At 45.2% G+C, this 15,918-nt stretch overlaps 1 protein-coding gene across 1 annotated transcript in view; it reads left to right on the plus strand.

Moving 5' to 3' along the window:
• Positions 1-259: 259 nt before the first annotated feature.
• Positions 260-15,918, plus strand: part of PLCXD3 (phosphatidylinositol specific phospholipase C X domain containing 3) — a 139,471-nt gene continuing 123,812 nt past the window's right edge. Inside the window, exon 1 of the mRNA XM_060236041.1 lies at positions 260-399. Coding sequence (XP_060092024.1) covers positions 297-399 — 103 coding nt within the window. The 5' untranslated portion in view covers positions 260-296. The remainder of the gene's footprint in view (positions 400-15,918) is intronic.

Here is a 15,918-nt window from a genome sequence, read left to right on the forward strand (position 1 = left end):
CTCAGCCAGCCTGCCCGGCACGCCCGCCAGCCAGCCAGCCAGCCGAGGAGAGGCGAGGCGAGGAGCGCGGCGAGAACAAAAGGCGGCGCCTGCCTTCGTTCGGATGCGCCATCCGCCGGTGGGTGTGGCGCAGCGCGGCTTGTAAACTCTCTCCAGCCCCTGCCGGCGAGGGAGCGGGAGGAGGCAGGCGGCGCTGGGGTTTCAAGGCTGGAGCGAGGCGCTGGCGAGCGAGCAGCAGCAGTAGCAGCGAGCGAGCAGCAGCAGTGGTGGCGCTTTCCTCCCCGCCCCGAGCGAGCATGGCTTCGTCGCAAGGCAAGGCTGAGCTGAAATTCGCAGACTGGATGGCAAGTTTGCCCCCGAGCATCCACAGCGTGCCCCTCTCCAATCTGGCGATCCCAGGTAGGAGATGTCTCCCCCGCTGGCAGAAACTGAGGACTGGGGGGTCATTTCTCTCTTTGTGTGTGTGTGTGTGTGAATAATTGTGATCGCCACTGGCAGTGTGTGCCTCGAATCCCCCCCCCCCCCTTCTTCATGGCATTCATCCTCCCAAAGGTGACATTGATCGAACCTTCTCAGGAGAGAGGTCCAGACGGGGAGCCGCGGGGTGAGTCTGCCTGTAGCAAAAGACAAGAGCAAGAATCCAGAAGCACCTTCCAGACTAGCAACCTCTGTGGCAGCGGCTGAGCTTTCCTGAGTCACTGCTCACTTCTTCGGCTGTCTTCTTTAGAACCTTCCCTCTTAGCCTCGCCCGCCAGGTGGTATCTTCGGGGAGGGGGGATCGGCTGATACCTGCGATGGAGGAACAGGGCATGTGCATTTCCCCCACGGCTGCAGTCATAATTATCGTTAAACGATTGCCTTAAAACCCTGGACCTCCCCTGCCTTTACTGACAGTAGATCTGCGCTTGACTGGCCTTGGACGATCGCGCTGCTCATAAAGCCTGTTTCTTCTCCAGTCGCTTGGCTGAGATCAGACGAGAAGGAAAGTTCAGCGCCAGGAAAGAAGCTTCCCCTTCTAGGTCCAAGGGGAGGATCGTCCAAGGACCTGCTGAGGCTCTTTGCACATGCCCTGTAGAATTATTTGTCTGATGAACCTTGGGCTTGTTTCACACATGCATGTGCGCAGTGCTTAGTAACTCCACGCTTGAAGGCTGATGGCTCAGATCTGGGCTCATCAGCAGTGTTCCCTCCAAGCTGAGGCAGCGTGAGTTAGCTCACAGATTTTTAGCCTCCAGCTCACATGTTTTTGTCTTAGCTCAGGGAGGATGACTCTGGAGCACTATATTTGATGCAGTAGCTCACAGCTTTAATACCAGTAGCTCACAAAGTAGATTTTTTGCTCACAAGACTCTGCAGCTTAGAGGGTACATTGCTCATATGTGGTGAATACAATTGACTGGATGTGCTAGAGCAGTGTTTTGTTTAAACCCACAAAGCTGTCTCTCTCTGGAATGCCAGTTCTGACCTTCTGAGTGCAGACTCTAAGGGGGGGGGGGGAGTTCTCTCTGCAACGGTCCATTCACAGGTTCACCTGAAGCTGCAGCCATTAGGAAGGGGTGAACCTGCATGTGAATGAGCCATTGCAGATAGCAGTGTATGCAAGCCTTTAATGGAGAGATTGAGACCATTAAAACCGAAGAGCTCCGTTTAGGGGTATCAAGATCCATGCGTGGAGCAGGTGAGGGAAAGCCTCAGCCTCACTTGTCCTTGCTGAAAGAAGAACCGCTGTGGACAGTTTCACCTTCCTCTGTAAAGTGGAAGAATCATTCCAAGTCTACCCAATAGCTATTGCCAGAGCGTAACTTTTCAAAATGACCTCCTCTGATCCCTTTTGCCTATCTGAGAGCTAGTGTGATATAGTGGATCTACTGGACTTAGAATATGGGGATCAGGGTTTGAAGCATCAGTCAGTTCATGGGCGAGGGGAAGGGGAGTCAGCTATTGTATCTTAGCCTGATTGCAGGACTGTGCATAAAATTTTATCTCTCTTTGAAGGAGGAGAGGTGTATAAATATTATGTGCTAGTAATTCCCCCCCATTCCAGTTTTACAGTCACTTTCCTTTGAAAAACAAAATCAAAGTATTTATTAGGGATTATGAATCCTAATTATCTAGCTTCATTTTTTTGCCAGTTTATTGTTCATTATCAAGAATGATTTCTTTTAAAGTTTCCGCACATGAGGTTTAAATTGCTTGCCATCTCTCCTGTGTTATATCTGTGGAAAGGGGGAGAGAAAGCACATGAACGTAGATTTTACATTTGCATTGCAAATCGCACTGGAGCAAGAACTGCATTCAGCTTTGTGTGGGAAATACCCAGTGTGGGATTTGCATGATTGCAATTTATAATTTTTGTCTGTTGTACAGGGGATGGATGGGAGGGGGACTTGAGGGTAGGCGTTTAAAATAAAGGAATGCAATTGTGTTCAGAGCAGCCGTGATAGCTTGGAACGTGACCTTAAAATATGAATGCTTTGTGGAGTATACGTGCTAGATAATTGGGGGGGGGGATTGCTCATGTATACAAAAGCATTTCCAAAGGCTAGGCTGATCAACCTTGCAAGAATTAGAGAGTGTGTGATTGTTGTGGAAGGTAATGGCAATGTTAATATTCTGTATTTTTCTGCCTCTGAAAAGCGCTAGTTTAATGTAGGGTGCCAGCAGAAGGCAGAACAAAGGTAAAATCAGGTGGATTCTTGGAGAGGAGGGTTGTATTTTAACAGAGTCGCAATAATTTTTTGCTTTGGCAAGAAGTTGCTTCCAATAACATTTTGGAGGGAAGGGGGAGGAAATCTTTGTACAGAGTAGCACAAAAGATTGGCTTTTTTTTAGCTAATTGAAATCTAATCTATGCTAATTAAAATGTAATGCATGCAAATAGGTTAATTGCTCCGACACAGAAAGTAGAAAAGCTTGCTGATCTGGGAGGTGTTTATTTGGTTAGTTAAATTTCAAAAGAATAAAAACACCCAATTATTGGTTGTTCTCTCCCCCCCCCCCCCCCGCCCCACCAATCAAGCTGCGTTTCAAGGACCTGAAGCCTGAACAGGTCATGGGAATGGGTTGCAAATGCCTGGGGTTGAAGAAGTTTTTGCGGATGCTTAAGTACCTTTAAAGATGGAAGCTGGTCTCTTAGATGAGAGTGAAGTTTTTGGAACAGCGTGCACTGCGTTTGCAGGGACAATCTGCAGGGTGGTGGTGGGGATTTAATCGAGCAGATGAAGAAGATGTTTCTACTCAGATAACTGCCAAAGGCTTGGTAGATTTCCCGAAACCATGCTTTGCAGCATGGTGGCTACCTGACTTGGGTTTGCCTCCCAGACGGATGAAATGGAGCCACTAAAACAGGACCACTTAAAGGCACCTTTCTGTGGTAAGGAGAGAGAGAATTGCCCTGCTTTGGACAGACCTTTTCAGCCTTCCCAACCATGTCTCATTCCATGCTGTTGTCTTCAGGATTAGGGAGACACCTGGGCAGGGCGACCTCAGTGGGCCGAGTCAGTGAGGAAGAGGTGGTTCATGCTAAAGGATGATTTCTTCCCGTTGCTTCTGGCCTTTTGGGTCCTCTGTGGGTATCTTTATTTATTGTCCATCTTCGTCACTGAGACTTGAGGCAAACTACAAAATGAGAAAAGCCATGCAGTAAAGAAAATCAGCATGAGACATACCATAGCCAGTGCAACAACTGGATTGCAAAAAGTAGAGAACAAGGCAGTGCAAATGAGATAATAAAGGTAAAGCTAGTCCCCTGTGCAAGCACCAGTCGTTTTCGACTCTGGGGTGACGTTGCTTTCACAATGTTTTCACGGCAGACTTTTTACGGGGTGGTTTGCCATTGCCTTCCCCAGTCATCTACAGTTTCCCCCCAGTAAGCATTTTACCAACCTCGGAAGGATGGAAGGCTAAGTCAACCTAGAGCCGGCTGCCTGAACCAGCTTCCACTGGGATCAAACTCAGATTGTGAGCAGAGGGCTCTGACTGCAGTACTACAGCTTTACCACTCTGCGCCACGGGGCTCTTAGGAATGAGATAATAGACGCAATAAAATGCAGTCCAGTTCCCTTTACGAAAGCACCCTCCTGACCAATACTATTTATTGCAACCAGTTCCATTTACTTCATTTACCAGTTCATTTATGCTCTGCACTTCTCACCAATGAAGATCCAATATGGCTTACAACCTTCTTCCTTTCTTTCTTACAACAACTCTGTGAGGTAGGTTAGGCCAAGAGTTTGGGACTCACGCAAGGTCACCCAGCAAGCTTCCATGGCAGAGGGGGATTTGAACCTGCATCTTCTAGATCCTAGTTTACTGCTCTCACCACAATGCCCTCTTGAACAATTCCATTGTATGCGTTCTGTGAAATAGTAGGAACCATGCTGTTAGAGGCAGTGAATCCTAGGTCATTTGTGGGCCTTTGCAACTGCTGAGCCTTGCTCCTATCCAAAGCTAGCCCTGCCGCACAAATCTCTTCCCTCCCCAAGTCCTTAGCTACTGCACCATTCACAAATGCATCATCAGAATGACCTTGGCAATATTGATTACACACTCCATTTTTTCTGTTTAGAAGGCGGCAAGAAAGGGGTGTTCTTTTTTTGATTCATTTTTTTTTTAATAAGAGGTTTTAGTATCTCCAAGAACTCCAATTCTTTAAACTGTATTAAAACAACAGGAGACGGGAAAAGGAATTAAAAATGCATCAGGGCAAGTTAGGCTGAGTAGATCTCAACTCCTTGTTCTCCGAAGCCAGGCCAAACACGCCAAATATGTCATTCTAATACCACAATTCGGCTTGACATAAACCCTTTGAGTTTGAAAACTGCTAGGGAGGAGGAGAAAAATCCAGGGGATGTTTAGTTGACTAATTTCACAAGTGATTAATCAATTCATGAGTTATTTGCTCTTCTGAAGCATTGATTGACTTGCAGGCTAAGGGAAAACCTCCTGTCTTCATTAAACAATCCTCTGGCTACTCCTTGCATTCAAAATTAACAGTGAATCGTTAACAGGTTGAATTGGTTAAAGGCAATCTAGGAGATTTCCTACAACAGCAGATGTTTTTAAAGTCAGAGAAAGGGCCAGGCCAGTTGTGCAAACTTGAGAATCTGTAGCCCAAAGTGACATTTTTTTTCACAAGGGCCAGCAAAAGCCATGTGTTGTTGCCAGTGTTCCCTCTAAACAGAGCTAGCTCATAGATTTTTAGCCTCCAGCGCACACATTTTTGCCTTAGCTCAGGAAGGATGACCCCAGAGCACAATAATTTATGCAGTAGCTCACAACTTTAATGCCAGTAGCTCACAAAGTAGAATTTTTGCTCACAAGACTCTGCAGCTTAGAGGGAACACTGGTTGTTGCCCTCCAGTATCTCTATAAAAGATGCTGGCATACATCCTAGCAGGGCTTTTTTTGTAGCAGGAACTCCTTTGTGTATTAGGCCACACACGCCTGATGTAGCCAATCCTCCTGGAGTTTATAGTAGGCCCTGTACTAACAGCCCTGTAAGCTCTCGGAGGATTGGCTACTTCAGTGGTATGTGACCTAATATGCAAAGGCATTCTTGCTACAAACAAAGCCCCACATCCTAGTGTGCAGTCTCAGAACTGAACCCATCATTATCCATTTGCTTTGCAGAAGATGCTGGAATGTACCCATGGGGACTGTGCATTACGTCTGTTTGGACTGGCCAAAAAAACAAAAGCAAAAAGAGAGGGCTTGGAAGTGTTCAGAGGCTCAGTAGGCATTGGGGCAGGGTGTCCTTTCAAATACCACGGCAAGATTGTCTTCCCTTTAAAAAGTTTCAACCTAGTGCCAGGACACAAGGAAGAGCTTAAAACAGATTAAAATCCAATGAAGACTGAAGCTTCATACAGAGTGAAGCATGCTTCAGTTTGTTGATATTGTTGGATTAGGAGTGGTTCTCTCTGCATGGATGCAGCCCAGTTCTCATTTGCAGTTAAGAGACAGGGAGATCCTGTCTCTTAACTGCAAATGTAAACCCCATTGAGTGGACCCGAGTAGGATTCTCATTGAGTAGACCTGAATAGGCTTCTGAGTAGACCTGCTAAGTATTGTTCTGCATATAGGCTTTTGCATCAGTTTGGTGTAGGGGTTAAGTGCATAGACTCTTATCTGGGAAAATCAGGTTTGATTCCCCACTCCTCAACTTGCAGCTGCTGGAATGGCCTTGGCTCACCCATGAGCAAGAGACCCCTAATTTCAGTTATATATAGACATTGTAATCACCTGTTTGGTTGCCAGGGGGCCTGGAGATTCAACTCACACACATCTGCTGTGAGACGTGGGTTTTATCTACCATTTTTATAAGAGACTTATGTGAATACTAACAGCCTCAGTGTTACAGCAGCACTCTATATCTCTGGAAGAGTGCTAGTCAGAAGTACAGAGGGGTTTCCAGCCGCTCCGGGTGTGCACCATCTCGGCCATTGCAGTGAAAGAAGTTTCACCACCAGGAGCTGTCTGGGCAAGCAGTCTCTAGCCTTGTCCAGAAAAGCCATGTTGGTAGGCTAACATCATCAGTGACCAACTTCCTGCAGTGCCAGACTCCATGACAGAAAAGCAAGAGGCTCACGTACTCAACAGTTGTTACATCTACATAAAGCAATCAAGCTTAGCTTAGGCGTGGATCCTGCCAGACTGCCCAAGTCTTTGTCAAACGGAACTTCAGACAAAGGACTGTGCTAGCCAGAAGAGCAGAAGAGGAAGACCAGTCTCCCCCAGAGCCAGAAGTTCTTTGTGTAAATCGGGTGTCACCCTGGGTACCAATTTGGCCCTCTATTGTCACCTTTAGATAAGTTTGGATAGCTTGTTTAATCACCTCCACCCATACCTCCACCCATGCCTTGCCCTAACGGTCATTCTGGAGCCTCCCCTTTTAAGAACATAAGAGAAGCCATGTTGGATCAGGCCAATATACACACACACACACACACATATATACTGTGGCTAATAGCCACTGATGGACCTCTGCTCCATATTTTTATCCAATCCCCTCTTAAAGCTGGCTTTGCTTGTAGCCGCCACCACCTCCTGTGGCAGTGAATTCTGCATGTTAATCACCCTTTGGGTAAAGAAGTACTTCCTTTTATCCGTTTTAACCTGACTGCTCAGCAATTTCATTGACTGTCCACGAGTTCTTGTATTGTGAGAAAGGGAGAAAAGTACTTCTTTCTCTACTTTCTCCATCCCATGCATAATCTTGTAAACCTCTATCATGTCACGTTTCTCCAAGCTAAAGAGAGCCAGTTTGGTGTAGTGGTTAAGTGTGCGGACTCTTATCTGGGAGAACCAGGTTTGATTCCCCACTCCTCCACTTGCACCTGCTGGCATGGCCTTGGGTCAGCCATAGCTCTGGCAGAGGTTGTCCTTGAAAGGGCAGCTGCTGTGAGAGTCCTCTCAGTCCCACCCACCTCACAGGGTGTCTGTTGTGGGGGGAGAGATAAAGGAGATTGTGAGCCGCTCTGAGACTCTTGAGTGGAGGGCGGAATATAAATCCAATGTCGTCGTCGTCTTCTTCTAAAGAGCCCCAAGTGTTTTAACCTTTCTTCGTAGGGAAAGTTTTCCTGAGGTAATACACCATGTGACACCGCATCATACCCCATCTGACCCAGCGTCATAATCTTTTTGCCCCCCTACCCCTTAAGGGCTTAAGGAAGACCTTATAAGCTCTGACCTTACATCCCACACATGTGCATCTGACAGTACCACATACTCCGCTGTTAGATACGCCCCCGATACCTGATCAGTTGAGGGTTCATTCCCCATCTCCTTTTTTGTTGCCATTGGAGCCTTCCTCGAAGACTACGATAGGTAATTATTACCCTGTTTGTCAATCCTTGTGTTTACCCCTGTCTATTTCAACCCTATCTTTATTAGGACTGTATGTGTGTTGTGTGACTTTATACCCCTGTATGTTTGCCTTTATATTATAATAAAACCCCTTAATTACTATATTATATTGCCTCGTTATTGGGTAACTTCCAAAGCAGACACCTTCTGTATAAATAGGTTTTAGATCTCACTGAAAGGCTGATTGCCCTCCACTCTAAATTCCCCCAAACCCTATTTTTAAGGCAATTTGCCTAACAAACTCTCGTAGAGCAGTTTCTGTCAGAGCTCTCTCAGCTCCACCGACCTCACAGGGTGTCTGTTGAGGGGAGGGGAAGGGAAAGGAGATTGTAAGCCGCTCTGAGACTCAATCAGGTAGTGAAGAGTGGGGTAGAAATCCAATATCATTATCAGATTTAGGGGAGCCTTTGACTGGGTGAATAATAGGTATGTGAATTGAATTCAGGCCCCTCTCTGTGGTACATGATCTGTGGTGTACAGGAATCCACTAAGTGCTGATCTCCCTATGTTCTAGGCCCCTCACAATTGGTTCAGTTGCACGCCTCTTTGCTGTGGCTTTGATTCCATCTGGGTGAATAACTTTCCAAGCGCCTCAAAACCATTTGTTAGAAATTGATGGGAGATGTTGCCTTCAGTCCTTATATACAAGCCTAATTTAGGAACCACAGGTTTCCTCCCTCAGTAGATAAATTCTTTCATCACTTGTATTTATTATCTTCATTGAAGTATTTTTATTTATTGATTTATTTGATTCGATTTATATCCCACCCTCCCCGCTGAAGCAGGCTCAGGGCAGCTATTATTGAGTTTCTCCCCAGAACAGAATTTAAATTTGTTTCTCTAAAAGGAAAAGCTGTTCAGCTCAAAGCTAACGCAGCAGAGAATTAAGCTCAGAACTTGAACATTATATATTATTGCAAGGGGGTGGGGGGGACCGTATTCATGGGATATGTTATCTTGAGCTACCTAATGGATTTGTCTTGACTGATTCAATATTGAAGATGTTCTGGCATAATAGAATACTGTTGGTTTCCTGATAATTCACTGTGGTTTGTATATTGCTTGTTTGCTGTGCTTGGAATTAATATGCTCATGGGTTGAGTTAGAGAAGGGCTTTAGGCGACAGCTGTGGCCCTAAGAGCACTTGGGAGCAAGGCCAACTGAACACTGTGAGGTCAGGTTCTTAGTGAGGGGCCCTAGTTTATCAGCAGAGCATCTGCTTTGCATGCAGAAAGTCGCAGGTTCAACCCCTTTTGTGTCCTCTCAAAAGCATCAGGTCGAAGGTGATGTGAAAGATCCTGGAGAGCTGCTGACAATCACAGTAGGCAGGTTTGAGCTGGATAGACCAACAGTCTGCTTCAGTATAAGCTTCACACGTGTGCAATCTTGGGGAAGGGGCTGTGGCTCAGTAGGAACACCATCTGCTTTTCATGGAGAAGGTTCCAGGTTCGATCCCTGGCATTTCCAGTTAAAAGGATTGGGTAGTAAGTTGTGGGAGAGTCCCTGGAGAACAGCTACCAGTCATAGTAGACAAAGTTGACTTGGATAGACTGACTCATTAGAAGGCAGTTGTAAATAACATGCATAGGGAGTGGAATTGTATTTATATGTGGATTCTTGTGCACATGAAACAGTAGTAGTATCAGGGACTGTGACGCTGCTAGAAAGCTAGTTGTGGTTTTTTGAGGTCCAGCATAAGAGACTGTGGAAGTTCTTTCAGGAGCTGTGCAACAAAGGTGGTTTTTGGGGTTTAAAAACCTTCCAAATTACATAAAATGCTACAAAAAATCTATCATTTTGGCTTTATGGCCTTAGAATGAGTATTCCAACAGAAATAAAGAGAATCTCTTTTTTAATCACCTGAGACCGCACCTCCATTTCTCCTGTACACTTTTATCTGTTAAATTTTCTATTTGTGTAATCTGGGGCCCTAATCAGCCACTCCATTAATGCCAATTCTCAGTGCTGAGCAATAATAGCCTCTGCAGCTACTTAGAGGTTTTGCAATAATGATTTGATTGGCCCGTGATGGTCTTCTTCCAGAAGGCTCAGTATTAAAGTTAATAAATCAGACTCCTGTCTGACACCTGTCACTTGCCAAATCACTCCCGTCACCTGGATCCAAGAAGACCGAAGACATCAGCATCCTCACCAAAGGTTAATGCAGAACAAGGGACGTTCACTTGCCAGGTTCAGAGTTGAGCTGTCTGAGCTGTCCATCTGTCAGTGCTGCGAGGCTGGTTGCAGGAAACTGACAGGTGGGAAGGCGGGCCAGCAAGGAGGCAGACGCTGACGCCCGACTAGCTGAAGTTGATATCACTGAGAAAGAGGAGAGGAAAGCCAGACAATTTAGACAAGGTCATTGCTACCTGATGGCCAGATAGACTCAGCCTTGAGCTGAAAGCGGGGTGGTTCCTATCTCTGTTCTACCACCCCAGGGAGCAAAATGTGTTTATGTGCTTATTTATTAATATATGTATAAAAGTAAAAGTAGTCCCCTGTGCAAGCAGCAGTCGTTTCTGACTGGGGTGATGTTGCTTTCACAACGTTTTCAGGGCAGACTTTTTACGGGGTGGTTTGCCATTGCCTTCCCCAGTCATCTACACTTTCCCCACAGCAAGCTGGGTCCTTATTTTACCGACCTCGGAAGGATGGAAGGTTGAGTCAACCTCGAGTCAGCTACCTGAACCCAGCTTCTGCCGGGATTGAACTCAGGTCGTGAGCAGAGTTTAGGACTGCAGTACTGCAGCTTTACCACTCTGCCCCACGGGACTTATGTATGTATACCCTATCTTTAGTTTTGGTTCAGATCTTCAAACCTCTCTTCTTTCTAAGGAGGCTTTCTCCAAATTAAACAGCTCTTCCATTGGAGAGAGATGCTGAAGTGGGAGAAGGGTTCCTTGACTTACAGAAAGGCTATTCCTTAGTCTGAAGGAAGGTGGAGTACTGGATCAAGTTCAGGGTCCTGGTGTTGACCTTCAATGCCCTTAATGGTCAGGGACCCATGTATCTTTGGGACTGCTTCTCCCACTATACCCCCTGAGAAGCATTGTGCTCAGTAGATCAGAACTTACTGGTGGTCCAAGGCCTGAGGGATATCTGGCTGTCCTTGATGAAGGGCGGGGCATTTTCTGCCTTGGCTCCTGCCTGGTGGAACTCTCTGCCAATTTTATTTTATTGCATTTCTATCCTGCCCTCCCCTGACAGGCTCAAATAACATCCATGCCCTGCAGAGATGCTCCACCTGGTGCTTGGTTGAGGACAGTGATGGTCTCATTCTTCTGGCACTTCCGTCGCTTGCTCCAAACCACCACCGCCACCACTCCCCCGCCGCCCCATGCAGTAATGTCACTATTGAATTCTTTAACACCATCTCTTAGGCAATTAGTGTTATTGTTTTGAACCATTTTAAAATTATATTTATCATGAGTTTACTATGTTGTACACCACCTGGAGCCCAGCCTTGGCAAGAGGAGGGCAGTCTTAAAAAAAAATCTAATGAAATAAATAAATATTTGGAAGGTGATTTGATTTACTTCAATATCTATAGCCAATGATTTAGTTGGATGAAGGGGTCAGAGGTATTTGTTTTGGGTGCACAATAGGCATCAAAGATCAGAGCACCTACTGGCAACGATTAAAAGCGATCTTGAACGGTTATGCTTTATTTGTTCTTTCTTTCAAATACATTTATATTGCAAAGTTTGGTCATAGTATAAAATTGGAAATGTCATATGCCTGGCACATGCTTGCTGCTAAATATACACCAGAAAATGGAATAGAAGAGTCAAGTCTAAAAACAACAATAATAACAATAATGGATGCTGGAACATAAGGCAAAGCTGGCTGAAGCGTTATCTCTCTCTCAAACAACAGTAGTGTTAAGAAATTTTACCATAAAGCTAAGTAATTTACAACAGCCAGTTATGTTTTATTTCCAGTGTGAGATAATTAAGCTTCTTATTAAGAGGAGAGATGCAAAATGAAAAGTCACAGATCAGCTCCTGCAGATGCTTATTGTGGGCAGCAGGCTCATCTGAAAAGTTCCATTGAAAGTTGCTGAGCAGTCTGGTTAGAACTGATAAAAGGAAGTACTTCTTCACCCAAAGGGTGATTAACACATGAAATTCACTGCCACAGGAGGCTACAAGCATAGCCACAGGCTACAAGCATAGCCAGCTTCAAGAGGGAATTGGATAAGCATATGGAGCAGAGGTCCATCAGTGGGTATTAGCCACAACGTATTGTTGGAACTATCTTTCTGGGGGCAGTGATGCTCTGTATTCTTGGCACTTGAGAGGGGCAACAGTGTGAGGACTTCTAGTGTCCTGGCCTCACTGATGGACCTCCTGATGGCACCTGGGTATTTTGGCCACTGTGTGACATAGAGTATTGGACTAGATGGGCCATTGGCCTGATCCAACATGGCTTCTCTTATGTTCTTAAATTCTTACTGATCCGCTGCTGGCAGCCTATCAATGGTAAAGCAAACTCAGCCATTAAATCTGGCTGGCAGGGGAGGAGAAGGCAGTAATGTCCAGCAACATTTTACCATTTTTTTTTAACCCTGACAGCTTCTGAGCAGGGAGAACTTCAGATACTGAACCCTTAAAGGTCCACAGCTCTTCTGAATTTGCCATGGTTTCAGGCAAAGGAATGTATCTTTGGGAATGTTCTTTGAAGCAGATGTGCATAGTTATGTCATAGTTCAGGGGTGACTGATGGCTGGGGCTGATGGGAGTTGTAGGCAAAAAACCTCTGGAGAGCTACCGTTGGCCACCCGTCATAGTTTATAGTCAGGACAGGGAGATCTAAAGAGTTGCCTATTGGCACTTGAAGTAGAGAATGTGGCTTCTTTTTCTTCTGTAACTACACCATTCAAAGTGCTGATGTGTAGACTGGACGACTCTCTCTTCTGGAGTTGTTATGGAGATAATGGTCTTCTCTTCACAGCTGGAAAAATGCTGAGAACCAGTGCTTTAAAAAATGAACAAAACTTCCTCTTCAAGTTTTGATAATAGATGTCATCCCATTTGGAAAAGTACAATGAATTGGATCCAAAATACTGTGACTGAAGCAGGTGGAATAGGCTTTCTCTTTCTCTCCTATCCTGTACACACCTGAAATCTGCTCCTGGCTGTCAGGGGACCAGCATGAAAAGTCTGAGGAGGTGAAATGGGTGCTTGCCGTGGGAAGTTGAATCAGTCAAAACTGTCTTCCCTCCACCACCAGTGGAAGGGCTACTGTGCCAGTTGAAGAGGGCACCTTTGGATCCATTTCAGTGTTTAAACTCACCTGCTGCCCATTTTGTATTGTTTGGCTACTAATCTAATATAGGTGTCTTTGGAATTTTGACAGGCAGTGGTGAGCACTGCCTCAAAATGGCTGCCATAAGAGATGGAACCAGATCCAAAATGGCTACCTCCGGAGATGGAGCCAAACAGACTACCCCCCTCCTCACACTTCCTGGGAAGAAGGAAATCCTAAAGGAGAAATTGAGCCACACACTAAGGAAAGCCCAGTTGTTTACCAGTCCTCAGTATTCAGTGGGAAAACCCTTTCATTTGAATGAGAGCAGTAACTAACAGGAGCCCTGTGGCACAGAGTGGTAAGCTGCAGTCCAAGCTCTGCTCACAACCTGAATTCGATCCTGGCAGAAGCTGGGTTCAGGTAGCTGGCTCAAGGTTGACTCAGTCTTCCATCCTTCCAAGGTCGGTAAAATGGGTATCCAGCTTGATGGGGGTAAAGTGTAGATGACTGGGGAAGGCAATGACAAACCACCCTGTAAAAAGTGAAAATGTCCTGATGTGATGTCATCCCATGGGTTAGTAACTGTGGGTTGGTTTTAGTAACTAACAAACCCTGCCTTAAAGTTATCCCACACTTTTCTTTGTGAAAAGCTCAGCAAGTGCCAAGGGAAGTACTGGCAGGTGCCCTGGTGGCGCAGGCACCATATTGGGGAACCCTGATCTAATCTATCAATCTTCCAGATACTACTTATATTTTATACTGCATATTTCCATAGTAGTTATTGGGATGGTTTCCTTCTGTCTGATGACAGAAAGTGAAAACAGTTTGCTGTGACAGCCCATTCAATTTGTATTCACCGTACTTCTCAGGTTTCAGCAGTTTGTGTTTCTTATCAAGCCTGAGACCATTTCTTCAGTATTGTTCCTTCAGGGGATTAGGATCATCACTATTTTTAGTTCCTCTAATCCAGGCAATCTAATTTGCATATGATGCAAAAGGTTTGTTAATTTAAGCATATTCACTGTTTTGTTGTTTATCTGTTCCTTTGTGTCTGCTGGGATAAGGATCAGAGAGAGCATCTTTTTACCTGGCCTTTTGTTCATGCCAGATTTTTTTTCTTACTTTACTAGCAAAGAACCGATCAATGTGTTAACAAAGAGTCTATATCAGGGGTGCTGAACTCATTTGTTACCAGAGACGGATCTGACATGAATAAGACCTCGTTGGGCCGGGCCAGGTGTGTCATAAAATGTAATACCAGGAAGCAAAATTAAAAACTTTATAAAGTACACCGAGATACTTTCTTTGTATCTCTCTCATGGGATCAAGGGAATTGGGCAACGGAAGCTCTGGCTCTTTCCCTCCCTCCCCAGGGGACCAGGAGGGGGAAAAGCTCAGCCAATAGAAGGAAGAGAAGCTTGGCTCAGTAGCTCTGCTGTGTGATTGAGAAAGCCTGGCAAAGCAAGCTCTCCCCCCTTCCTCCCCAAGGGAGGAGTCTCAGCCAATAGAGGCTTTGCTCTGTAGCTCCTATGTGATTGAGCAAGCCTGGCAAAGCAAGCTGTGATGCTGAAGGAAGCAAGAGAGAGGGAGAAGGGTTGCCATGTCTGAATCAAGAAATATCTGGGGACTTTGTGGGTGGAGCCAGGAGCAAAGGTGTGACAAGCATTATTGAACTTCAAAGGGAGTTCTGGCAATCACATTTAAAGGGACCACACACTTTTTAAATGCCTTCCTTCCATTGGAAATAATGAAGGATACCTTCTTTTGGGGCTCACAGATTGGACTTCCTGGTCCAATCTTTTTGAAATGTGGAGGGTGTTTTGAGGATAGGCACTGGATGCTATGATGAAAATTTGGTGCCCTTACCTCAACACCCCACCCTCCCGAAGTGGCACCACTGAGATGCCTTGACTCCATTGGGAGTGAGATGGCATCTGGAGTCAATGGAGTCAAGACATCTCAATGGTGCTTCTGCAGCACTGAAGTGCTATATTGGTTTAGCACTATAGTGCTCATCTTAGAATGTAAAAAAGAATACGAGGAAGATCATGTGATGAAAAAGGGTTTTGTGGGGGGAAGCAGCACTGTTTGAAACGACCATAGTGCTTCAGACAGCTCAGCAGCAGAAGGAAATTCGCTTCCCCATATCCCTTTACTCATAATTGGGCTAACCACAAATAATCTCTGATATAGAATGGTAATGTGAAAGGGGCCATCATCTCATTGCATGCTCAGGTTTAATGGAAAATTTACAAGGAAGCTTAATGCAGTAAAATGAGGACTTACAGTAGCCCACTTTTAACTCAAAACAGAGTGAAGTGAAATTGAAGTTGTAGAATAATTGCAACAAAATGGAGAATCATGAGATTTGGTGGCAAGATCAATTGATCTTGTATGGATTCTTTAAAGGTATTTGGGCAAGAGACATTCAGAGGTGGTTTGCCATGGCCTTTCTCTTTGTCATGACCCTAATATTCCTTGGAGGTCTCTCATCCAAATAGTAGCCAGGGATGATCTTGCTTAGCTTTTGAGATCAGATGAGATTGTGTTAGCCTGGGCTATCAAGGTCAGGGCCCTTTATGTCTTACTACCTACAAAACTAACTGCCCAGTGAAAGAGATTTCAGGCATGCAAAGTGCATTTGAAAGTAGATGCAAATTATCTATGCGTTTGTATCATATAATGTTTCCTTTTGGGATTCTTTCTTGATGTCCATTGCTGGCTATAGTAGCATAATTACATTTCTGAAAGACTTTGTCGAAACCAGCTTCTCTTAAATCCTGGGAGGTGAGGGTTGCAATA

The sequence above is a fragment of the Heteronotia binoei genome, chromosome 4, assembly GCF_032191835.1.
Source record: "Heteronotia binoei isolate CCM8104 ecotype False Entrance Well chromosome 4, APGP_CSIRO_Hbin_v1, whole genome shotgun sequence".
NCBI classification, from domain to species: Eukaryota; Metazoa; Chordata; class Lepidosauria; order Squamata; family Gekkonidae; genus Heteronotia; species Heteronotia binoei.